General features: G+C 38.8%; 1 protein-coding gene across 2 annotated transcripts; it reads left to right on the forward strand.

Moving 5' to 3' along the window:
- Positions 1-308: 308 nt before the first annotated feature.
- ANAPC4 (anaphase promoting complex subunit 4) lies at positions 309-23,801 on the forward strand. Of its 2 annotated transcripts, none has more exons than XM_064449257.1 (28): positions 309-542; positions 1,173-1,278; positions 2,372-2,504; positions 3,742-3,816; positions 3,958-3,984; positions 4,084-4,128; positions 6,396-6,480; positions 6,876-6,986; positions 7,565-7,648; positions 7,908-7,994; positions 8,694-8,758; positions 8,852-8,894; positions 9,003-9,079; positions 9,519-9,619; positions 9,703-9,754; positions 10,056-10,111; positions 11,450-11,499; positions 12,402-12,458; positions 12,622-12,678; positions 13,231-13,324; positions 14,967-15,064; positions 15,539-15,600; positions 15,685-15,723; positions 15,810-15,911; positions 17,028-17,105; positions 17,873-18,043; positions 19,205-19,328; positions 19,711-23,801. In XM_064449257.1, the coding sequence occupies exons 1-28, from the start codon at positions 435-437 to the stop codon at positions 19,924-19,926; spliced, it is 2,403 nt and encodes an 800-aa protein (XP_064305327.1). In that variant the 5' UTR covers positions 309-434; the 3' UTR covers positions 19,927-23,801. The 2 variants fall into 2 exon arrangements, with proteins under 2 accessions (XP_064305327.1, XP_064305325.1); XM_064449255.1 differs by having other exon boundaries at positions 343-542; positions 11,450-11,496.
- Positions 23,802-25,135: the final 1,334 nt, after the last annotated feature.

Raw genomic sequence — 25,135 nt, forward strand, 5'->3', positions numbered from 1 at the left:
GCAGGAGGGGTGCTGCGGCCGCGCTGTGCCCCAGCCCCCTCCTTGCTCACACCGAAGCTGGAGCGGCACCGCTCGCCGTGCGCCTGCAGCTCTTGCCTTGCACCGCGGGCAGGCGGGGCCGGGCCTTCCCCCGCCACCGCGCCAGCCACCCCAGCCGGGACCGGGACCCCGCCAGGGGCCCCGCCGCCGCCCCTCCCCGAGGCACCCAGGGCCGCCGGCAGCTCTCTCAGCCCCGGGCCGAGGCGCGGCCGGCAGCGGCGGCCCCGCTCCCCGCAAGGCCCCGCTGGGCGCCGCGGCGAGAAGCACCGCCCCCGGAAGGCGGGAGCGGAGGGCGGGAGGCCGGCGGCCCGGTGGGTGCAGGGGGTGCCCGAAGGGGAAGGGGAAGGGGCCGGGGCCCGCCGCCGCTCGGAGCCCGGCCGGAGCGCCTCGCCGCCATGCCCGCCTTCCGGCAAGTCGGGGAGAAGCAGCTGCCCCAGGAGGTCGTCTTCATGGCCTGGTCCCCCAAGAGGGACCTCATCGCCCTGGCCAACAGGGCGGGGGAGGTGAGCGCGGGGGCTGCCGGGCTTGCGGCTGGCGGGGAAGCGCTGCCTCGTCTGTGCAGGCGCTGAGGGGCCTTTGCTCTTTCCTGTGCTGTAATTCGCGTGAGCTTCGCCGAGCACTTAGGAACAGAAAATTTTCACGGAAGCTTCTCGATATGTACTTCTCTTTCTCTTTTTGCTCTCATATTTCCAAACAAATCTGCTGATGGTACTGGTCTTAGTGCCTGTATCAGTGGGATTTTAAAGCATGCGAAATTTCCTGTTTAAATGAAATCTATGTTCACGTATTTTTTTTCCTGGAACTGCTGTATGTGCTCATGCGTGAAGACAGACTGTTGTGCTTTCAGGCCATCTTTGCTGGAGAAGCGTGGGTAACCCCGGCTGGTTACAGGCTTCTAGGCTTGTACAGGGGCACAGCTTATTTCTCTGTGTTGCTCTATAGTAAACAGTAGACAGCCCTCTAAGGTGACATAGGTGACATAGGGGTCAGCCATCTACTAGAGGAGCAGGCGGTATTTATGATGTATGAAGTACTAAAGAACAGTAAAAAAGTGCATCTTGAACTGATTTACAAACTGGTATTAATGGGAGAATGTGGTTTATTTTTCTGTCTTCAATGTGTTTGCTTTGTAGGTTTTACTTCATCGGCTTGCGAACTTCCAGCGAGTGTGGAGTTTGCCTCCAAATGAAAATACAGGAAAAGAAGTGACTGCTCTTGCTTGGAGGCCAGATGGCAAAAGTAATGTCAAGTATATGAGATGATATAGTGCGATAAAAATCCCACTGGAAATCAGGGAAAGTTGTGGTGATGGTACCTCTAATCTGTGAAGGAAATTTTCGAGTAAACTGTGTTTGAAGAGAAGGGTGGCTTAATTTTATGTAGGGTTATTTGAAGTAATAGAGAGTGTTACGCTGTTGAAAGCAATTGCAAGAAAGATTTGCAAGGTGGATTTATGTCCAAAGTACTACTTTTCAAGGTATAGCCAAACTTCTAGTTCCTAACTAAGCAAAATATTTTTATATGAATGACAAAATTTATTGTGCAAGTAGAGAGAGGCTGTCTCATCAGGGTTGACCGAAGAGCTTAGCTTATTTAGCATAGACTGAACCTTAGAGGCTAAAATTGCTCTAACAGTACACCAGAGAAGAAAAAAAAAAAAAAAAAGCCTTTTCCTTATCAACAGAAGTAATGTTGAAATTAGCGTCTTAATAAACCTAAGCTGGAAATTGGTTATTTTTTGACTTGTTTAGAGATTGGAGAATGGGAGCAGTCTTCTTCCATGACATGTGGATAAAAAATATATATAATTTTATGATGGAGTCAGAGGAGTTTAAGAAACTTCTTTTTAAGCTGGTTGCATGTGATTATAAGGAAGCATACAAACCTTTGCCTGCCATATGCTTTTATGGATTAATAAAGTTAAGAAGGTGATGCAAATGTTGCTCAGCAAGTCTTAAATTGTATTTTGTTGTAATAAATCCCAAACCTTCCTGGTGGACAGTCTTTATATACAATTTTGGCCTCAAGTTTGCAAAAACTGAGGCCTCTGCTTTATCAGAACTGTTGTTAGGAGTGTTCAGTTCAACACATAGATAAATAATTGCAGGATCGAGCCTGTGATTAAATTTATCGCCTAAAATACGATAGGAGTTCAAACCTTCATTTTAATGAGTAGGTTTCAAACGAGAATTTGGAAGGACTGTAAGTAGACAAGGAGAAAATTCTGTCTGTAGTCAGCTGGACAGAAGACACGTTATTTTTTAATTCAGTATAAAGTAACTACAAAGTTTTACATGTTGGTTGTTTATATATTTTACTCATCTTTGTCTAGTTTTGGCTTTTGGCCTTACTGATACCAAGCGGATTATTCTGTGTGATGTAGAAAAACCTGAAAGCTTGCACTCCTTCTCCGTGGACTCATCTATTACTTACATGCATTGGATGGAAGTAACTGAGGAAAGCAGGTGAGTCTGGAAAAACTCTAGAAGTAAATTATGGGCCGTGTAGTGCCACTTTACTAATGGTTTATACTTCGTATGCTACAGCAGTCGTATAATATAATATTATTTAGCTATGGCTTTTTGTTACCACTTGGCTAGGGTTTTCCTTTTGGTTAGAACAGGCACTTTTCATACACTTACTTTTAGTGCTGATACCTTAGTCTTGTGGTTCTTTAGGTTGTACACAAAAATTTCAGTATGATCTTGAGCGCTCACCTCCTAAAAGCCAGTTAATCTAGTGCTGGCTTGTACAGCCTGTCTTCTGATCCAGTTTACTTCAATACCAACAAATTTATTAAACTAATTATAATAATGTTATGTCATCTGTTTGGTTAGTCAGAATAAGTATTATATTTAAATTTTTTTTAATTGTGTTTTCAAGATCATTAGTTTGGTGCTTACATCTTTCACTACGTGCCTTTGGTGTTACATCCAACCCCAGTGGCAGTTCTGTTGTGTGTGTACTTGCTTCAGGAGGTCAGGTTGCCCCTAGTGACCATGAGCTCCATGGCATTAGACAATTCTGTGCAACACTTGTGAACTGGAGGACGTTGTGGTCCCTATTTCTGTGGTCTTACAAAAACCTCTAATATGCACCTTAGACAATAATTAAATAAGATCTATTTAGAAATGAAGGGGAGGTGTAACCTGACTTGGGGATTTCCCTGCTGCCTACAGAAAACACCAATCTTAAAATAGCAAGAAAATAACTACATCTGAATTGAGTCTAGCATTCTTCTCCTGATGGGGATAGACTTATCTCCTTATTGGGAATCTCCTTGTTCTGGCACATCTAAAGCATGGTATTAAGTATTGCACTTTAGTTTCCTCTCACTGTAACGTGTCTTTAGAGTGAAGCTTTTTTGAGGCGTAGGGAGGTGGTACTGCAGGGTCGTGCAGGGCTGAAACAGAAAGCCTCAGTCAGTAACTGCATTACAGGTGATGAGGGATTTGGTGGCAAGCTACTGAGCTACCAGATACAAACTATATTCTCTTCTAGTGGGAATAAAAAAAGATTACCAGACTTAGTTTGATCATTTGATAAATTACTGAAGGCCTCATAAGGGATTACCCTCTGATATTTGTAAGTCCTTGATATAATGATGTATTGAGTATATGCTGTAACATTGAAGTTAGAAAGAAATTATCTTCGTCCCCATTTTTACACCTTGGGTGGTAAAGACAGTAATTTCTTTTTCAGTGTTCTTACTTCCTTTTACAATGCTGAGGATGAATCAAATCTCCTTTTGCCTAAATTACCGGCGCTACCAAAAAAGTAAGCATTATACTAGTAAGCTTTAGAAGATACAATTTGTCATTTGAGGTTGTTGTTTTGGTTATTAATCTTTAATGCTCTACAGATGCTTTGGATTAGATGTCTGCTCATTGTTATTGAGAATAATTATTTTGTTTTCAGTTACAGTACCACTGCAAAAATTTTTAGGTAAGAAATTATCATCTTATCTCTCTTTTTTTGTTTTGTTTTGTTTTCTGGTAATGAGACAAGCTACATAAAACCCAATCATGTGTTTTGTATTTTCAGTGAAGAAAAGTCAGATGAGATTATGAAGCTTCTGGGTGATGTAAGGTAAATTCCAAATGTGGATTGTTGTGGTTTTTTTTTTTTATTGGTTAGCTTTTTTAAAGCTATAAACTAATGGATAAGTGGGTTTACTTTTAAGTTATTCATAATCTGTTTTTAAGGGTCCTGAGAAAGGATATAGAATCTCTCTTTTTTTCATGTACAAAGATAAAGTTCAAAGAAAATATTAAAAAAACAAGTCTTCATCAGCTTACACCTTTTCTCCTCAATTTAGAGGGTTTGTAAGGCACTTTATCAGCAACTGCTGTTGGTGCCGTATCTTCTTTTCCTTAGAAGAAGATTTCTTGGGGTGTATTTGAAGACAATGTTTTTTGGTACTTAACCTGGTCTTGGAGACAGTTATGAATGCTTATTATAGACGGGGAATCTCTGTGGGTTTGCCTAAGTGTCACAAAGCTAAACTTAAAATTGCCTCTGAAATCAGCTGTATTAGGGTTACTTTAATGTAATGTAAATATCTCTTATTAGGAAACACGCGAGGAGCAGCTGGAGGAAGTGTAGTTTAACAGACTGAGACTGGCTTTGTGGAGTGCTTGTGGTTCATCTTTGAGGAGGGTGCTTAACCACTGCTCCTTACAGTGGCATCACTGAGAATCATCCTCCTTATTTCAGAATTTGCATATCTCTATCACCAGTGTCAGCAACTAAACACTGTCCAACCGCTCAATCGCTGCCCCCACCCCTGTGGAATGGGGGAGAGAATCAGAAGGGCCAAAGGAAGGAAACTTGTGGGCTGAGATAAGAACACTTTAATAATTAAAATAAAACAGTAATAGTAAGAATATAACAAAAAGGAAAATAACGAGAGAGAGAGGTGAAACCTCAGGAGGAGGGGAAAAAAACCACACAAGTGATGCAGCCACTCACCACCCGCCAACCAATGCTGCTGGTTCCCGAGCTGCGATTGCTGCTTCCCCCAGCCAGCTCCCCCCAGTTAATATACTGGGCATGATGTCATATGATATGGAATATCCCTTTTGTCAGTTTGGAACAACTGCCTTGGCTGTGCCCCCTCCCCTCCCAGCTTCTTGTGCCCCTGGCAGAGCATGGGAAGCTGGAAAAGCCCTTGACTAGTACGAGCACTACCCAGCAACAACTCAAACATCAGCATGTTATCAATATTATTCTCGTACGAAGTCCAAAACAAAGTGCTGTACCAGCTACAGTAAAGAAAATTAACTCTATCCCAGCTAAAACCATGACATTTTTAAAGATTTGATATCTGTTCTTACAGTAGGACTTCCGTGCTAGAGAGAGAGATGTGGTGCTGTCAGTGGTGTAGGAGCTTTCTGAATTCTGTGCTTCTTCATTCAATTAATCAAACCAAAAGTTTTTCAGATACTGTTTTGTTAAGTTCTGTCTTGGTTTTAAGGGAAACATTTTCCTTTAACAGATATTTAGGTGTGTAACAAGCAGAAGTTGCAGTTAATTTTCTCATATTTATAAGGGGACATGCAAAACATTTCCATTTCTTATGTTGGAGAGCATTACTGCTCACTGTAATGTAAGTAAATACATGTAGTTGAAGATGTATGGATGTATGACAGCAATAGAAAACCTCCCTGTCCAAAGTCTAACATTTTAAACACAGAGAAAAAGGGAGGGGGCATAGAGAAGTTTTTTCCCAAGTCATTGTAGCAAGTTGATTTTAATTAGTGAACAAGACACAGATCTGCCTGTCCCAGACCCTGTTCTTTGAGCTGCATTTCTGTTTCTGATGCTGCTGTTACTTGTGGCTGTTGTTTCCTGCTGTATCCATTTCAAATGTTTATTCCCTTTGAGGTTTTGCTGAGGAGCGCCACTGAGTGACTGCGACAAACATATTCTGCATGTAGTTAGCATAAACTCGGGGGAATACAAAGGTAGCTTTGTAGGAATGCTTTTCAGCCTGTATTGGTAGGTGGGCTATTGCTAGAAACTGTTAATTTTTCTTCTAGAAGGTATAGGATTAGTGAAGAAGGACTTCTGTGCCTAAACTGTGTTATTTTTTTCCCTATTCTCTCAGTTAATTTAGTCATTGATACTCTTTCTGTAAATGTTAGAGGCAGGTCTTATCAATGAAGTCTAAGCTAATAATTTATTTGTTTTTAAGTTTCTTGGATTGTAGACAGTAGCGCAGTATTTCTTTTTGTTCAGTGATTCTTTGGAGGATCTTTAGTAAAGGGATGTATTTTAAGTATTAAGAATTATATTTGCATGCATTAGAATTTGTTTCGGTTTGCTCATCAACACACATTCTTCTATTTTTGTAGGCTTAATGCTCTTGTCCTTGGTGGCAGCTCCGGATTTATTGAGATTTATGCTTATGGAATGTTCAAGATTGCTACAGTAACTGGGGTACATTCCATTCCTTTCCATGTTTTTTCTTCATAATATACCAAGCTGCAGCTGAATTGAATGAAAAAAAATATTTATGTATGCTTACACATAAACTTCAACAACCGGCTTCACTTAAAGAAAGCAATATTTATTTCTTGCAGTCGAGTTGTGGTGGTGTTGTTGGAAAGACATTCTAACTCTGGTGTTTTTAACACCTTGTTTCAAATGAAACGAAGTTCAACACTAATCCACAGCAAAAGGAGTGCTTTTGTTCCTGAAGAGTAGCTGAAAATTCCACTTTGTTTTTAAACGTCCTTGAATGCAGCCTTCTTTGTATGTGAATGTGTTAGAGCAGTAAATACATCCTAGCGGAAGTGCAATATTTCATTAACTTTTAAACTGGAATCCTTCAGGTGGCAGGTTCTTGTCGTGGACTATGTTTGTCTAGTGATTTGAAATCACTATCGGTTATTACAGAGATACGAGACTCTTCAGACAGTGAAGCAGAGATAACATATTTTCAGGCAAGTATAGTAATTTGAAAATCTTCTTTAAAAGTAAAACTGCTTTTTAAATTACTTTATGGTAGCTTTATTGCTTTCCTATTATTTGCAGGAAAAACACAACTACTCTTTCCAGCCTTTCTGAAATTCACCCTGATTTAGCTTTTGGATTTATCACGTTAACATGCAGTTTCACTGATGAGACTGATGATGGTGATGATATGAGGCATTCTTAACAAATATTACTTTAAATATAACATTCATTTATTCAGTTACTGTAATTTAGATTTTATCCATTCTGCACACGCAGGTATAGGAGCAATGCTGTTGATTATCCAGTCTATCCAGAACAGTCATCCTTAGAACTATTGCTGTTAGAACTCCAGAATGAGGAACTTCATCAGGAGTTTTTATACGTGGATTAAAAATATTTATTGCCCCTCTGAATTAAATGCATTTCCCTCTTAAAATCAACTTTGAGGAAATGAGAAACGTCTGTTTTCCTGTGGGTCCTCCCCATCTGTCTTTTCATTTCTGTAATCTAAAATTCCTTAAAAAAAAAATCATCTGTTAACTGTTATCTGTTTCATTTGTTATAGCTGGACACTAGTCTATTATCAAGTTACTTACCTGAGGTAACTCGAATGGCGCGGAAGTTTACTCACATTTCAACTCTGTTACAGGTACAGTTGTGTTAGCACATCTTTTTAATAGCACAGATCTTACAGGCTTCAGTATTCTTAACACGAGTAAAATAAATGTTTGCTAGTAGGAAGCTTAAGCTGGTTTTAAGTAAATGTAGAGCTTTGACTTGGAATTTGATAATACATTTTATATGTTATCTACAGTATATCTTCCCTTTGTATTGTAACATCCAGTCCTTGCATGTGTTTTGAAGGAGGGAAAAAGGGAATAACGCTGATGTCGCTATCTGTATTACAGTATATAAAGTTGTCACTGACGTGCATGTGTGAAGCATGGGAAGAGATACTGATGCAGATGGACTCGCGGCTGACAAAGTTTGTACAGGTACTGTAGTATTAACCATTCTTTTGGAAAAATTTTTGCTGTAGTTCTGTTGTTCATGTTAACCTACTGCGTATCTTAATGTTGTTTAAGCATAATGCCTCCAGATAACAGTTTCTTGAGTTCAGAGGCAACCTGGAACCTACTCTGTGTCAGGTGCTCTGACGCTGAAGATATCTGGGTGCAATCAAGCACAATTGTATTGTGATACTTCTTTATTTTATTTATTCAAAGTTCCTTAAAAGTTACATTTTTCAGCTTGCACAGCTTTTGATGAGTTGCTTTCTATTTAAGATTGGGCTCTGTACTTCAGTGATTGATAAACTGAATACTGTAAATGTTGAGGAACAGCCCACCAGCACTTACAGCTTAGTTCAGCAGAGCATGTATGACAGCCATGATTAAGATGCTCTTGGATTTGCTTAAATTTTGTGTTCATTGACCATGGCTAGAAGTTAATTGAATCAAAAATTTTTTTTAAAGAGGATCTTGGTGATGGCAAACTGCTTAGAATTTTTACTGGGTAATACAGTTGAAAATAACTTAAAATACTAGAAAATTTCCAGTGATCAGTAGTCCGATTTCAGCATTCAAGGTTATGGGTGGGTTTTCCGATATACTTTAATTGAAGTGTTTGTGAGATTATTTGGTAGCCTGGATTTAATCTCTTTACTAATCTATTTCAATCATTTTGACTGACAGGAAAAGAATACAACTACCTCTGTTCAGGATGAGTTTATGCAGCTGTTGTTATGGGGCAAAGCAAGGTAGTTACTGTTGTTTTGTCTGAGCATGCATTTGTGTTTGGTACTGAAATACAAAATGAATGCATATTTGGTTCTCTTCCCCACCCACTTTAGTCTGGAACTTCAGGCGTTACTAATGAACCAACTGACAGTAAAGGTATGGTAATATTTTTTAACATATTAGAATAGTCTATGTCAATATCTTTTAATCACTGTTCTGTTAAGTTAACACAAGATTATTTTGTTTGTATTCCTTTTTTAACAGGGTTTAAAAAAACTCGGTCAGTCCATAGAGTCTTCCTATTCCAGTATACAAAAGTTGGTCATAAGTCATTTGCAGAGGTAAGTCACAGAATGTCCAATGCGTTATAGATAAAATGGCATGTTATATGCTTTGCTAAAAGGCAGTGTGCTGTATCGGTGGTTCTTTGTATGCAGGTGTGCAGGAGGCTCTGATCATGGCAAAATGTACTGATTTACTTTTGGGTAGTAGAGAGCTATTGAAGTATTTTGAACAATCTCTGGGACACATCACCTGTATATGACTACCTGGTGTGTTTGTAGGATAGATGCAAAATATCCACACCAACTTTGTGTGGTGGTTAAAATCATTAGGACAATATTTGCTTTTCTGTAAAGTGATACTTTAACTCTTGTATGCCAGACCACCTTACAAAGCTCTCCACTTTGCACATTAAATGATAAAAATGTAGCATGCAGTGAAGCAGTGAATTTCCAAAGGGTGGCTAAAAGGTTCTACTTCTTTGTTCTGCCTTCCTAGTGGCTCTGAGGCACTGTTATACCACTTGAGTGAGTTGAAAGGAATGGCTTTATGGAAACAAAAATATGAGTCTCTGGGCTTAGATGCATCTGGAATTGAAGGTACAGTAGTGTGTGTGCATGCTACTTACCCACTCTGATTTCACTTCTGAAACCTTAATAATAATAGTTAGCTCTTTTTGCAGAGGCTATTACTGCTGTTGGTTCTTTCATCCTGAAGGCGAATGAGCTGCTTCAGTAAGTATAAAGTCTGGAGAATTTAAAAAACATGCCTATTGAGCCTTGTATCTAAGGGGAGGCATGTGGCTGGGTATAGAGGAAGTTGGGAGAACAGGGCTCCTCTGTGGGGGTGAGCGTTTATCTTGTCTTGCTGCATCTCATAGACTCATACCCCAAGAACAGCCTTACTTGGAAGGTTGTGCTGGGCGTTTTTTAGAAAATTGATAGTGCTTGCAGGCCTTTCTGTAGTAAAGATGGGACTTAAGCCTGGAGCAGCTTGTGACATTTAGATCTGGTAATTTCTTTTCTTCTTGCTCAGAGTTATCGACAGTAGTATGAAAAACTTCAAAGCATTTTTTCGATGGCTGTATGTTGGTAAGCTTGATGACACAGTAAGCATCCAGTATCTGTTTTGTATTGTAAGCATTGAAATGTCAGCAAGTAATTAAGCCAATCTTAGTTATAACCATTTATTTATTTCTATCATAGAAAATTTCTGGGCATCTAAAAGGTTACAGTTGATGAGGCAAGAATAATTACAATATAAAACACATGGATCATAAATTTGATAGTTCTCAGTTAAACTTAGGGTGTGTACAGTGGCTATTGTATATAGTTATCCTGTAATGTTACTCTGAACTGTTGCCTGCTTCATGAGCAATTTGCTGGTCTTGACTTGGAGAAATTAAAGGACTTTACTAAGTTTACACTAAATTTGAAGTATAGTCTAACTCTCCTTTACTCTGTTGCTTGGGGTTTTCTCCTGTGGAGACCTAGTTAGCTGTAAGGTTATGCACAGATGTAAACAGACTCTGAATGCCTGGATGCACTTAATAGCCACCTCCAATTGTACCTGGGTAGCTGCAGGTAAGATGTTAGAAGGAAGTGCAGAATGCTGGAGGTATTTAAAAGATGTGTGGGCATGGCACTTCAGGGCATGGTTTAGGAGGCATGGCAGTGTTTGATTGATGGTTGGACTTGATGAACCTAGAGGTCTTTTCCAACCTTAATGATTCTATGATTCTATATTTTAGCCTGCTTGTTTTTATAAAGTGGTTATGAATAGGTTTATAATTTTTAATTGATCTTTTTAGAACTACTTTACAAAAAACTAAGCAGTCTTATCAGATACTGTAAAAGCACCAGAAATGCAGTGTTAGCACTTACTGGCAGGAAAATAATAATTTTAATTTTAGAAATTGCAGAAAGCAGAACTGTCGGAGTTGTCTGTCATAACATTAGAATTTTAATTTTTTTAACTCTTCACTCTGTGTGTGTGTGTGTTGGAACTAAACAGAAGTGTTTATCTGAGCCTTGTTGATTTATAACTACTTCAGTGTAATTCTCTTAAAACACATTATTCTGGGCATGGAAGTATTCATGTATTTTATATATATCCACTATACTACTTTTAGTATGTACATTAATATATTTTTATGAACCCATTTTATAATAATCTTGTCTCAGTCTTCTAGAGGGTACAATGCAGATGGAAAAGATTAAAGGTAAAAATTCTCCAAGATTCGTATTGTAAACTAGTGGGGCAAGTGAGGCTTAATTTCAGTCTCAATTCATAATTCTTCATTCCAGACTCTTACTTCTGACAAATTCTTTCCTATTTTGTCAGCAGTGTCTTATTACATAGCCATGGAAAATTAAGAATATTAGGAAAACATTAATATTAATGCAGTAAGAATGTAATTTCTCCCTCAGCCATGTTGAGGATGTCAGAAGATCACGTGCTTCCAGAGCTGAACAAGGTAGTAGTAACGTTTTCTAATAAATGGTAGTATATTCTGTATTCTGCTTGACTTAGAGGGCAAGATTAAAGGTTGAGTCTCTGCCATTTTTTTGAGAAAGTTGATGTCTGCAGATTCACGCTAATATGCTGTCTCACATGAATTACTTTTTCTGTTTTCTTTGTTAATACTATTCTTTCAGTACACTGTGTGAATGCAAGACCTCTGCTTATATCAGCTCTTTATATACCAATAATGACTAAGTTAACTGGAATGGGATTTTAACATCTTTACCAATGCCCTGCTAGAAGGGGCGGAAAACACCTGCATCAGATTTGCAGACACCATCATACTGGGTGAACCAGTTAATGTGCTTGAGGGCAGAGGTGCCTTCCAGAGGGAAATAGATAGGCTGGAGGAGAGGACAGATGGGAACCTCCTGAAGTTCAGTAAGGGCAAATGCGAGGTTCTGTCCTGGGGAAGAGTAACCCCCTGCCGTCGCACAGCAGGGCCCCAGCTTGCTGAGGAGCAGCTCTGCTGAGATGGACTTGGGGATGTTGGTGGATGCGAGCTGGGCATGAGCCAGCAGTGTGCCCTGGCAGCAACGGCTGCCCACAGTAACCAGGGCTGTACTAGCAGGAGCACAGCCAGGTTTAGGGAACCCTCCTTACTTAGCACTCATCAGATCGCATCTAGAATACTTCCTGCATTTTGGGGCCCTCCTATGCAAGATGGACATGAATGAACTGGAGTGAGTTCAGCAGAGGGCTCCCAAGCAGGTTGGAGGCTGGAGCACTTCCCCTGTGAGGACAGGCTGAGGGAGTTGTGCTTGCTCAGCCAACAGAACATGTGTTCTGTGCTCATTGAAATGTATTAATGTATTTCTTATCCTTTGCTTTTCTCACTTTGCTTTTTTTTTCTTTTAGATGACTCAAAAAGATATCACGTTTGTTGCTGATTTTCTTACTGAACACTTCAATGAGGTAAGCTATATTGGTTTGCCAAGTACAGCATCTGACAGTATTTTTGCTGCCAAGAACTGAATCTGAAAAACCCTATAATAAAATAATTCAATCATATTTTTGTGCACTGCTTCTCATTAACTTTGGGTTTAAATAATGGTTTTGTTTGCATTATTTTTTTCAGGCACCAGAACTTTACAATCGTAAAGGAAAATACTTCAATGTGGAGAGAGTTGGCCAGGTAAAAACTAGGGAGTAAATGGAAAAAGAATAAATGAGAAAATCCTTAGATGGAGAAGCTTCTAAAGCTGTGCCCACTTTCCTTCTCTGTCCCTTTTGCTTTATGTTGCACATTCCAGTAATGGTAAAGGAGAGTATTTTAATTATTTTCCACTATTATTAGGAACAGGAGCGTTTAAAAACATATCTTATAGTTTTACCTTACACAGGATGTATTTTTAGGAAAAGGATGAAACCCCTTTGGAGCCAGCAATAGTTACGTAAAACTGAAATGTGCTTGTTGTCTTTATGCCATTAATCACTGGATTTCAAAATATTTGTGCTCAAACTTGATTTAAAAATAAGTTTATTCTGGGAATATCACCATATGATCTTAGACAATAGTTGATTTTTCTTATTGTTTCAAGAAGGGGTAGAATATTTAGTTTTAAGAGCAGGGCACGTTAAACTACGAGGAAATGTTTAACAGACTTGTGAGGGGCAATGCTGGAGGTGAATTCTAATGTCTCTTATTCTTAAAATGCAATCTTAAAAATGTCTGTTTCTTTTCTAGTACTTGAAGGATGAAGATGATGACCTTGTATCACCACCTAATACAGAGGGAAACCAGTGGTTTAACTATCTTAAAAATAGTACTCATCTTAAAGGTAACGTGTGCTTTATTAAAAAGTAAAAGTGAATCAAAGATATGCATAGAATATTAGAAAAGTAGAAGAGTAATCTGATTTTTAATGCTTATGTGTTATTTCTAATAGTGTTAATTATGGGTCTCCATCTGAGTAGAATAAAATAAATGGGCCATGTTGTTTTACAGTTTTTGTGTAGCTGCTTACCCAGTCAATTACCATTTTCTGGGTGTTAGGAGTTTCCTACTGTTTATGTATGAGTCTCAGAAATGTTGGCTTGGAAGGAATCCCAGGAGATGTCTGTTTTAGGAGATCTTAATTCCAGTTCAAGGAAGTAATAATTATGCTTAGGTCATACCTGGGGGAAGTGTCCTAATTTGTTCTCTTTGACTGGAGTCTGAGACTATTTTGTTAATTAGTGGTAAAAAAGAAGTAAGAGACTAGAACAAGCTGAGGTTGAAAATTATTCTTGTTTAATTTTAGAAACCATAGACTAACTTCTACAGCATAAGCTGTCTCATAATAGAATTTGCTATGGCTGCCTTTTTCATGCCTGTTTAATTCAGTGAAAAGGGGGGAGGTGGTAGCATTTTTGTTTGGCAAAGTAGTATTTAGAAAACGTATTTTTAAATACACTTCAAAAATATGTTTCATGCTTTAAATGTGTAAACTACTTGACTGGTCATTTCTGTTACTACCCAAGATTCATGATTGTTTGTAGAGGTAGTTTGTAAGTGGTTTTGCTGGTATTAATTTGGCAAGTATTGAGATGTTTGTCTTGCTCTCAGATCTGTAAGGTGTATAGGACAAGCTTTTTCTGTCATTGACACTTTTTACCCTTCTTCGGTGTTTTATATTGCTTTGTTGGTTTATGTAATTTTATCATTTTTCCAGCTAACATTAGAAAATAAACAGGTTATGTACTTAAAATAAGTACAAAAGCTTAAAGTCTTCTTACAAAGTATGGAAATTATTTTGCTGAAACAAGATATTTTACAACAAATGTGCTTTTAGGTCTCTGGTAAATGCTTTTTTTTTTTTTTTTTTTTTTGCAATTTTGAATGGGCTGTGAAGAAAAGCTGAAGGGGCAGACCAGCTTCCATTTCTCATTCATTTATCTGCTTTCATATTGTAATCCAGTCAGTTACTTGAGTTAGAATTTATAATCAGGCAATGATTTAGGTGGTCACCTAATCCAACCAAAGCAGGTCTAATTCTGAAGCTAGGTTGGGTTGCTCAAGACTTTGTGCAGTCCAGTCCTTTACACCTGCAAGGATCGAGACCCTGCAGCCTCTGTGGGCACCCGGCACCAGTGACTAATCAGTCCTCCTGAAAACTTTTTTTCCATATATGTGGTTGGAAATTCCCTTGCTGGAGCTTATGACTGTTACATCTTCCCCTCTTAGTGGGTCCAGCTTTGAAAATTATGTCTTCTGTAACTCCTCCTCTAGGCAGCTGGGGAGAGCAACAGGTTCCTCCTTGTTAGCCCTCACTCCTCTAGGCTGAGTGAACCCAGCCCCCTCAACTTCTCGTAATGCATGTGCTCTAGCCCTGTGACCATCTTATTGACCCTCCAATGGACTCATTCCGATTTGTCACTATAAGTGTAGTATGTTTTTATAGAGAAACAAGCATTTTTTAAATGAACTTTATCTGTTTACAGAAAGTCCACTTTTGTTTCCCTACTATCCTGAGAAATCACTGCATTTTGTCAAAAGGCAAATGGAAGGGGTCATTGACCAGTGTTTACAAAAGCCAGCAGTAAGTTCAATTTGTATAAATGATAACTTTCTTTTAGGAGTAGCAGTCAACTGAAGGTAGTAGCCCTGCTTAGTAAGGCCTACAACTTCGCATGTAGCCCAGCTTCACCACTGCTGGGATGTCTCAAGCCTTTGGCTAGGGAGAGCGTAATGGGGGATTTTTTGTTTTGCGTCTTCTGTTCCCACATTATTGGATCTATTTTTAATGTTAATTAGCTTGGTATGTGTACTAGATAACTGTGTTATTTGGCAATACATTAGTCTATATATTATGAAGAAACATGACACAAGTGTATCAAATGACAGTAGTGTTTGCATTAGGGATGTTTATTCCAGCGTAAATATTGGTGGATTTTTCTTTCGGATGTACTCGGTTGGTTTTGTTTGTCTGGTTGGGAATTTTTGGTCTTAAAAAGGTGTATAATTATGAATAACTGCCTGCATTTTTTTGTCCTGTTTTCATTATATTTGTTAGGATGTAATTGGAAAGTCAGTGCATCAAGCAGTCTGCATGTCTCTCTATAAAACTTCCCAAAGGTATTTATTTACGCTATTTCTAAAGCTCAGTTGCACAAAACTACAGTAGCATTTTATAAACTGTTTTGCTTTTTTCCTTTTCAGTGAAGATTCCACACCTCAGTTATCTAAACTACCATTTCTGTAAGTGTGCTGCTATTCCATGTTCTATGTCATTTACCAATTATTAAAACTTGACCTAAATTTTCATTTCCTCCCCCGCATTACAGGTGGAATGACAAAATATCCAATATACATTATGTTCTCTTCACCATATTAGAAAATTCTATTTCTAAAATATACATTTTGAGGAGACATACTGATACTTCCAGGTAAGACAGAAAGCGGGGAAAAGTGGTTTGCGAGCTTCAGCACATGTGCACAGAGACAATTACAATTTGAATCTTTTTGTAAGAAAAAAATGGAATGAGCAGCATGAACACAATCTTTCTTGGATACTAAAGGAAAATGAGGAGGACATCAGAAAATGCAGCAGGAATTTGTGTTGTATTACACTCAGAAAAATCTAATCACAAGACCTAAGATGGTTTTAGGCTTCGGAAAAAAAATCAGGCTTCCTTAGTTCTGCTCCTCGCAGAATTACTTGCTTGTGCAAACTCATGAGAAATTACAGGGAATCACGCTTTCAATGTTGCTTTGCCTTACTGTAAATATTATTCTTTGATAACCCCTTGCAGCCTGTAATTTAATACTCTAAGGAAAAATGGGAGGTGGCATCAGAGGTGTAACAAATAGCATACATCTCTTTTGGGTTGTAGTTTTGTGTACCTTCAGGAGTTTCTGTGTCCAAGATGCGGTTTGTCACTGCCTAGTTGTGCTGATACAACTGTTTAAGAGGCATTCTGACAGTGGGATCACTGAAATGACCTGGGTTTAGAAAACAACAAACACTCCTCTGTAAAATACTGGTTTTTATAATCTGTGTCCTTTAATCTGAGGAGATAATGAACTGTGATAGGGGTGGGATTTTTTAAAGCAGTTTTACTTCTTAAGAAAGCACATGGTGAAACTATCTTCTGTATTTCCCGTTGACAGCTGATGATGACAAAATTACAGCTGTGTGGTGTAGTTTCTATCCTATTTCTTCCCTTATTGATATGTAAAATTGTCTAAACTCATTTTCTGTAGATCTGAGTAACAACGTAATGGACCTGAGACTAGGACGGTTGAGCCAAGAGTTCAGCAAAGAAGAGCTGTATGCCACAAGCCAGGCGCAGTTTCTCATTTGACCTCATTAGTCATGTTTTGCTGAGGGGCAGAAGAAATCAAAAGGTTCCCATGTACCTTTTACATCATCTTGGGATGTAGCCATGTATTATGCTACATTAGACAGGCTTACACCGTCTCTTACCATGGTTGTCATTAGGGATTTTGGATTCTCTGTGAATGGAAATTAGTCACTGAGATAATGAACACTGTTGTTCTAGGTCTGTCAATAATGGAATTCTTGCAGTAGACTTTGGAAACTTCTTGAACAACAGTATAAATGAGAGCTCAGACTCCAGGTCAGTATATTTGATTTTTCTTCCAGAACTGCAGATTGATAAATTGAAGACCATGTTTTCTAGTGTTTATTTTACTTTAACTTCTCAGGCATTGTAGTTTGGCTTTTATCCTGCAAGTTACTACTTTAGACGCTAGACCAGCTTGTAGTCCCCACACGAGTCAGGCTGTAAGAAATGGCACAGGTGCATGAAGCTGTAGGATTGCAGGAGTCTTATTTTGTGCTTCATCTCAAGGTCAAGTAAATTTTAGTTTTCTTGTTGAAAACTAGAGCTTTAGCACATGTGCAAGAAACAAAGCTCGCTGGAAATATCTCTTGCTTGTATCTGTGATGTTCTTTAAGACGGAGTGAGATTTGTGATGCCTGAATGGAGGCTTCTTAGAAAGCATGGCAGACTAAGCTCATCCTTTTAATGTAGAAAGGCCAGATGTGATTGCTCTCAGTACCTTCAATTGTGTTTCTAAATTTTCTTTGGACCTTGTTGTTTACTGTTTCTTATCTTTTACCTGAAATGGGAAAAAATAAAGATTGCTACTAAGTTTTGGTTGTTTCATATTCGCTTCAGAATAATTTTTCCTACATGATACAGGAGTGGTTGTGGCTGTCTTTCAGTGTCTTAACTGCATGGCTGACATTTTTTTATCATTTACAGTAAAGTTCACTGTTAACTACTAAATACTTTTTAACATGAACGCTGTGCAACTTAAAAATATTTTAGTTCTGTATTCAATGCCATTTCTTGATGCTTTCTAAATTATTTTCCTACAGATGCTATAGTTGTTTAGATGCACACTTCTATGATGATGAAACTGTAACTGTAGTTCTGAAGGAGAGTGTGGAACAAGAGGGGAAGGAGAGAGTCTTGGCTCAGTTGCCTTTATCTTCAGTGTACACAGATGAGGACCAAGACAGAGAATTCATCTGGGATTCTACTAAAAGGTAAGAAAAAACTTTGAGATAGTCTGAAAATGCAGAACTGAAAAGCACATTTAAGCAACTATTCTAACTGTGCACAGTTACTCATGCTTTGCATGTATGTATGCAAATACTCTAAAGACGAAAAACTCTTTTTGTGCCAGGGAGAGTGGGGTGGGGAGATGAAAACTTCCTAAACAGTTTGGTTTGTGGTTTTCTTGGAGGTTGGGTTGGGGTTGGTTTTGCATTTTTTGAGACTGAATACTACCTGTGTACATGGCTCTCAGGAAATGGGAGGACCAGTTGAAAACATCCTGTAGAATCAGAAGTCTTCTTTTCTTTAGAGGATGCTAGCTTTGCTGGTCAAAATACTTGATTTATGTTTTCAGCATATTTACTCTGCCTTGTAATAGGATACACAGATATTTCTTCATCTTTCCCCTGGTAGTCATGCCTACAATTATTGTCAGCTTAGCCTCGAAACATCAGAATTGGTGCTTCTCTCTGTGTTGGTATAGAGAGAGGCGAGGAAAAAAAGGTCCATGTAGTTCAAGTGGTGAATCCAGTATATTAGTTGTTGTGCTTCACTTGCTTTTTCTTTTTTCCTCCCTGTGCCTCTCTGGTGGATGGCTTAATATACATTTTTACCTCAGAATAGAGAGCCATACTGAGCTATAAATATTTTTTTTTATGCCACAAAGAAATTGTGTATTGAAGAATGAACAGAAGATAAACTAATCCTGGCTAGGGAGTTCCTTTGTACAGTTCCTGTGAGTGGGGATGAACTGGGGTGGTACGTCTTTGAAAGGTCATGGTGGCCAGACTTCTAAGTGGAGGCATCACCTGCAAGACTTTGTTCAGAAACTCCTCTTCTTGCAGAGGAGAAGTTTGAAGGGAGGCCATCCTCATCCTCCTGCTGCAGCTGTTACTTGTGGGAAGGTCAGGCTTTACAACTCCTCACCTCCTGTAATCTTTTACCTCAGTTGAAACATGCTGTCTCTCCGCAGTTGGATTCCCCACTCTAGAATATCTGTAGCACCGCTATGATGGTTTAAAATGCTTATGAGATTGTTGCTTATGATATAACAAAACTTAAACAGAAAAACTGGGCTGACCGAGGTTTGTCTTAGTACTGGAATTGTTTCTTATGTACTAGTGTTGTGCTTTTCTTCTTGCTATGTGCAGGCTGGATGAGCAAAGTGGTGAGATATCCACACGTACTGTCATCTTGGAGAATCAGTGGAGAGTGCTGGAGAATATGAAAGCTCAGTATGTTTCTGTAAATGGCATTAGAAAAGTTTCCTGTGTGGTAAGTACAGTATCTATGAACAAGCCTGTAAATTATTAAAGAAAACATGCTATGACTGGTGAGAGTGGTAACCTGTTTCTGCCAATTTAGTGAGATTTCTCAAAACACTTTTTTTTTAACAAATAGATTATTCTCTGATAATCTACAAGCATGTCAGGCTACAGTCATACTTCTTTCATAATGCAACACGGAAAAACATTAACAGAAGTTAATAGATCTACTTGCTTTACTTTTCAGCCTACAGAGCAATAAAAAAGTTGCTTATTTCCTTGAAACCTCCATTTCAAAGATAAAGGCTGTTTTCAAAGCTATTGGCTGACATTTAAAATGGCATTGGTGCTTTTATTTATTTATCAACGGAAACTTCTCAATGTCTCCGTAGCTAAGTTCAAATCTACGTCATGTGAGGGTGTTTGAGATGGATGTAGAAGATGATGGGGAAGTTGAGGAAGAAGAGGAAGAAGAAACAACTCAGATTGCAGCTGGGGAATCCGATGAACTGAATCGAACTGCAGATAACCAGGACAGTGCGTGTGGTGCATCTGCTGAAGAACTACCTGATGAATCTGAAGAACCAGAATCAAGTCTGGATCCTTGACATAGGCTTTTATATTGGTAAAAGGACAAGACTGTCGTCTAACTTCAGGCTGCTGAGATGATGTATTGTGTACCTACTCAAGCAGCTGTAGTAGGATGTTGTTTGTCAGAATTCTGTATTGCTTCTCAGCTAAGACTGTCTTGTGTTGTAGAGTACATTTATTTGACCCTTTTTTTTGTCTGGCACATGATTTGGTATGAACTAAGTTTCCTTGAGAGCTTTTTCGTTTGTATTTTTTAATAGGTGAGGAGAAGAAGAAATACCAGCTGACGTTTTTGTAGTTAACCTGGTCAGTCCTGAATACTGTTACTAAGATAAAATGAATTTTTATGTGAAGCAACCAACTCAGGATGGAATTCTTTTCTTCTCAGACTTTGTTCTATTAGTGGGTACAGAAGCTTCCTGTAGAACTGAAATTTAAGAGTGTGTATGGCCAACAACAAGCTTGCAGATCAGCTTAAGATTAGTTAGGCAACAAAATTTAGCAATTCTTACTTAAATGTGTACTTCTAAAAACTCTTTTGCTAACATTTGTCCTCCATAAGACAGTATTTCATCCTGTGCAGTTCTTTAGTCCTCAGTGCAACATTTGTGTGTGTGTTTGTGTGTATGTTTTGTCAAATGTTTGCATGTCTCAGCCTGCCTGGTTTCTGTGGGATTGTTCCTGAAAGTCTGTCTTCTCCATCTGGTATTTTTGTAATGAAAAGTTAAAACAGAGAGTATATTTTTTTTATTCTGATGTGGTATTGTATTTCATGCATAGGCTTCAGCATAATCCTGTTCCTTGGTAATTTATATATTGCTGTAGCAATGGTTTAGTGCTAAGTAGAAGCTAGAAATAGTGTTTAGAAATCTAAGATGTTTTCTTCTTCCCTACTAGCTGTCAGAGTCTTGACAGACTTAAAACTCAGCTCTTTGAATGAACAGTGGTGCTAAATGCATTATCTTCCTCCAGAACCGTGAGTGTACCTTGTATTTGTGAAGAGGACCAGGTCTTAAGCATGTGCTCCATTCTGTACTTCAAAGATAAATAAATTTTCTTAAATTGCTATTTGACATTGCAACAATCAAATACTGGACTTATCCTCTGTCTCTTGTTTTGAAATATGCCATTTTTTGGTAACTTTTTAAAAGCAGACTTTTGAAGTTTTTGGACTGGTTGGAGGAGACCGTTGTAAACAAAGCTGTTCAGTTTTGAGAGACACTTCTTATTTTTTCCCTTCCTTACCAACCTCCTTGAAAGCTGCTTGCTGTTCAGCATTCTCATCTGACAGATGCTAATGGTTGAAGATGAAGCTGTGGGACAGGAGGGGCAGAAATGCCCATTCAAAGTGTTGTGGATTTTCTGTGTAGAGCAGTTACTCTTCATGAGAAATTGCTGCTACAACAGAAGCCACTCAGCTTAAGCCTGGCCTTTTGTTCTTCCAGGAAACTTTTGCTTCTGATCTAACTTTACGAGTTGTCACACTAGAGTGCTTGGAAACAATTGTTTTGCTGTGCTTCTGCTAAGTAGTTTTAGTCCATGGGTGTATGGAAATCTGATCTGTCCTGCTCATAATTGTTTCTAAATTTGTGTTAATAGCAGGTGTGTCCTGTGCCACAGGGGCATGCCCTTCAGAAATCTCCCTGAGGTTATTATATGCACTTTTCTAGTCCAGACTTGGATATACTTGAGTCAAGGGGATTTTTTTCTGTCTTGGATAAGTACATGTGTACTTCCTGCATTTCACAGCGACATGGTATGAATGTACCAGTTTAGGTCAGTGCTTCTGAACGCATTGCTGATTCCTTCTGCCAGAGTTCTTTTTATTTTGTTACCAGATTTCTGTAATAATAAATGTCAGTAATGTGCTTATGCATCTGTTTTCAAAAGGGTGATAGGAAGTACTTGACATAGAAGTTTTTCAGGATTTTCATGGTGTCTGGATGCAATGATCTCACTTGCCACTTTGATCACTTCTTCATCATCCTTTTTTATGCTAAGTGAAAGCTCATTCAACCTTTTTCTGCTGTGAGTTCTCATTCTTTCTTGATGGTTTTCTAGTCAAAAGAATTTTTATATTGTCAGCAAGTGTGCAGACAATCCACTTTTTGTAATCCTAATCCTCAGGTCTCTGGGAATCATTTGCTGCTGCCTCTTTTTTAATATCTACCTGTTTTGTATTTGTCATTTGTGGTATTTCTAGTTTTTTAAAGGTCTTATGCACCTTTTCTTTTATTTCCTGCCATTCACTTTGTGTAATCCCGTTTCCAGACCTTTTGTCCATGCCTTTTCTGCCTGATCTCCATGACTTGAAAACTTGCCATGAGTTTCTGCTTCAATCTCTCACCAGTTGGTGCTGGTTTGCTTCACAACCTGGGCATGCCATGGTACCGTTGCCTCCCACTTATATGGATTTCATTGCACACTTGCCCCTGCCTTCATAAATGAACACTTCAGCTGCTCAAAAAGACAAGAGTTGGATGGAGAGAAATAGCGAACTAAAGCTTGTTTTAGTTAACTATTTCTTTTTGCAGGCAGAAGGAGGGATGTGTATTTTTATAACAATACCTACAGTTGGCTTTGAAAAACCTACTAAAAAAAACTTTAAGCCTATATGTAAACCTTGACAGACTAGGAAATCCATCTATGTGAGTACTTAAGTTCTTTAGTAAGTTTCTGTAGCCTGTGTTAATACCTGCAGTCAGAGATGGCTCATGCGTCTTGTTACACATGCTGCAGTAATATCTGAGAAAATCTCTCTTGGTACCTTAAACTATCTGTTGCTCTTGGAGGTTGTGACTAATCTAATTTCTTGCTTCACGAGCTGGAGTAGGGGAAGAGCTGGCTTAGCTTGTGCAATGGAGCAGTGGTAGTGGTCTAAGAAGGGCAGTTTGGAGAGAGGAAGGAACACTTCACCATGGATCACTTCATAATAAGCAATAAGGAGAATGCATTGAATGAGGAGAGAGGATGAAAGGAATTATCACAGGGTGAGTTTCAAGGAGTGAGGTGCAAAATGACATAGGGATCTCTATAGAGAATGCTGCTGTGGAGGAATTCTAAGGGAAAAAAATCACCTCTGGAAGTGGAAGAGAAGAAATGCCACTTGTAGGTAAATAGAATGCATTTAACTATTCCTTTAGGTTAAATAACAGAGCTGCTAGCAAATCAGACCATTGGTGCCAGCAAAGTCCAGAGCTGAGTAAGTTATAGTGGGATATAAATGTAGTGTGGGTGTTCCAGTGTTCTTCCCCCAGGGGGTATTATATAGCTACTGCTCCTAGCTGGCAGTTTTACAGCTCTGCTGGCAGCTCTGTGCAAATGGTGTAATCATACTAGCTCCTGTGAATCAGAAGACTTGGTGGTTTTATGCAGTTCTCACACTTAACCTAGAAGATAAACTAAAGAATCCTGTCAGGTTTAGTTCTTAACAGTTCTCACCAGGACTCCTACATCCTAGAGTGAGCCTATTCTTACTAAGAGAAAAAGAAGAGCTACCTAAGGCCTAGTATAGGAAATAAAAGACTCTATTTTCAAAACCATATTCTTACTTTTATACAAAAAGAATTCAGTCCCATGTCAGTAGAACTGTTGCATGTCGGATCTGGGGTTGGAGTTCTCTTAATAGGTCATTGAATCTGTTCTGCTTTGAACAAACCATTTGTTTGCTTGACTGAAAAATGTTTGATTTTACTGTCTGGAGATTAGGGTATGTGCTAGCCACTTGAGAAGGTGAGGTTCAAGGCCTTCTTCCAAAGTGACCAGAATACAGGATTTGAAAAAAAAAAACTCTTTTTCTCACCCTAGAGATTCTTTTACAGATTCAGAAGTGCAATCATTTTTCCCTGTACACTTTTTTTTTAGTTATTAAAATAAAGTCTTCAGAGATTGATTTTGCTTCTTGTAATTCTCAAGAAAATGTATATATAAATTCTGTAATGAAGATGAAAACTCGCCCTCAGGTGCACTGAAAATCATCTTCTAAACAGCCACTACAGATAACACCCACAGGGGCAAAGGTAAGGAATTTGTTCATCTGGTCACATATTTATTTTAGACTGAGGTAACCTACGGTTTCTTGAGGATAGCACAAAGACCAGTGCTTTCATATGTTGCAATACTCTGAAGAACAATAAACTTTATCTTTCCATATGTTGAATTAACCATATTCCCTTCATTGTGGAATCCTGGCAAATGGACAATGCTTTTTGCTTTCTTTTCTAGAAATGCGTGGGATTTGTGATGTCCCCTCTCTTGCAGCTGATCTATACAAGGCTCAATGCTCCAGCTACTTAGCTAATGTTCAGAATATTGAAACACAAAAGGAGGCTGGAAGGCACCAGCGGTTTCCAGATAGTATACTAATTTTGAGGTTGCATGAAAAACAACATACTATTTGCCCTAATTTCTAGCTATTTTATTTTTTTAAAAGAAGAATTACTAAGGCAGGAAGATGAAATAGTGAGAGTCCAGAGTGTTCTGGATTTTTTGTGGTACCTAGAATTAATGTTTTGCTAAATTAGTTTATTTTCTAGAATGTTTTTCAATGTATGGTAGTCCCTTGAGATAGATAACATGGAATGCATATGGACTTATTAGACTAATAAATTAATATCAGAAGACAACCTGTTTATAACCTATGGCCAAATTATGGTTAGGTCACTTCTTGCCTTAAAATACTGTGCAGTTCTGCTGTGCACTGAAACAATTTCTCTGCATTTGTTCTGCAGAGAGTTGTAATTCCTGTAGTTCTCTTCCATGGATGGTGATTACTGAAGTTTTGGAGAATTGTGATAGACGCATTAAGACTGGCATGAATGAGAATGTCTGGGAGCGGAGGTACCACAAGAAACAGCAATAACTATAAGCTATAAGAATGGCATGTGTTGAAGTCACTTCGATTAGCAGGTCATCAAAATCCTAGTATGTGTCTACATGCAGGTGGTCAGGAGGCAAAGGACCTGAGCAAATGAGCAAATACTGTTGACTCTTGGAGGTAGGACAAGATGGACGGACTGATTATTGACGGTTCCTAAAGGGTACAAAAAGGCCTATCCAAAACAAGCAGTTGCCAGCCTAAGAAGAGCCCAAAGTGGTAAGAACTGAATAACTGGTGTTCCTTTTTCTCTGTGTTATCACAAGGAGTCCTAGACAGACGTCCTGGATTCAGGAGTCTTGGCACCTGAATTTTGCACAGACTACTTGGACACACACATCCAGCTGCTT

The sequence above is a fragment of the Phalacrocorax carbo genome, chromosome 4 (assembly GCF_963921805.1).
Source record: "Phalacrocorax carbo chromosome 4, bPhaCar2.1, whole genome shotgun sequence".
Taxonomy (NCBI): Eukaryota; Metazoa; Chordata; class Aves; order Suliformes; family Phalacrocoracidae; genus Phalacrocorax; species Phalacrocorax carbo.

Coding starts and splice junctions, on each gene's coding strand:
- ANAPC4 (XM_064449257.1), top strand. CDS start 435: ATGCCCGCCTTCCGGCAAGTCGGGGAGAAGCAGCTGCCCCAGGAGGTC. Junction 2,505..3,741: donor GAAGTAACTGAGGAAAGCAG/GTGAGTCTGGAA, acceptor TTTCTTTTTCAG/TGTTCTTACTTCCTTTTACA. Junction 15,601..15,684: donor CTCTATAAAACTTCCCAAAG/GTATTTATTTAC, acceptor TTTCCTTTTCAG/TGAAGATTCCACACCTCAGT.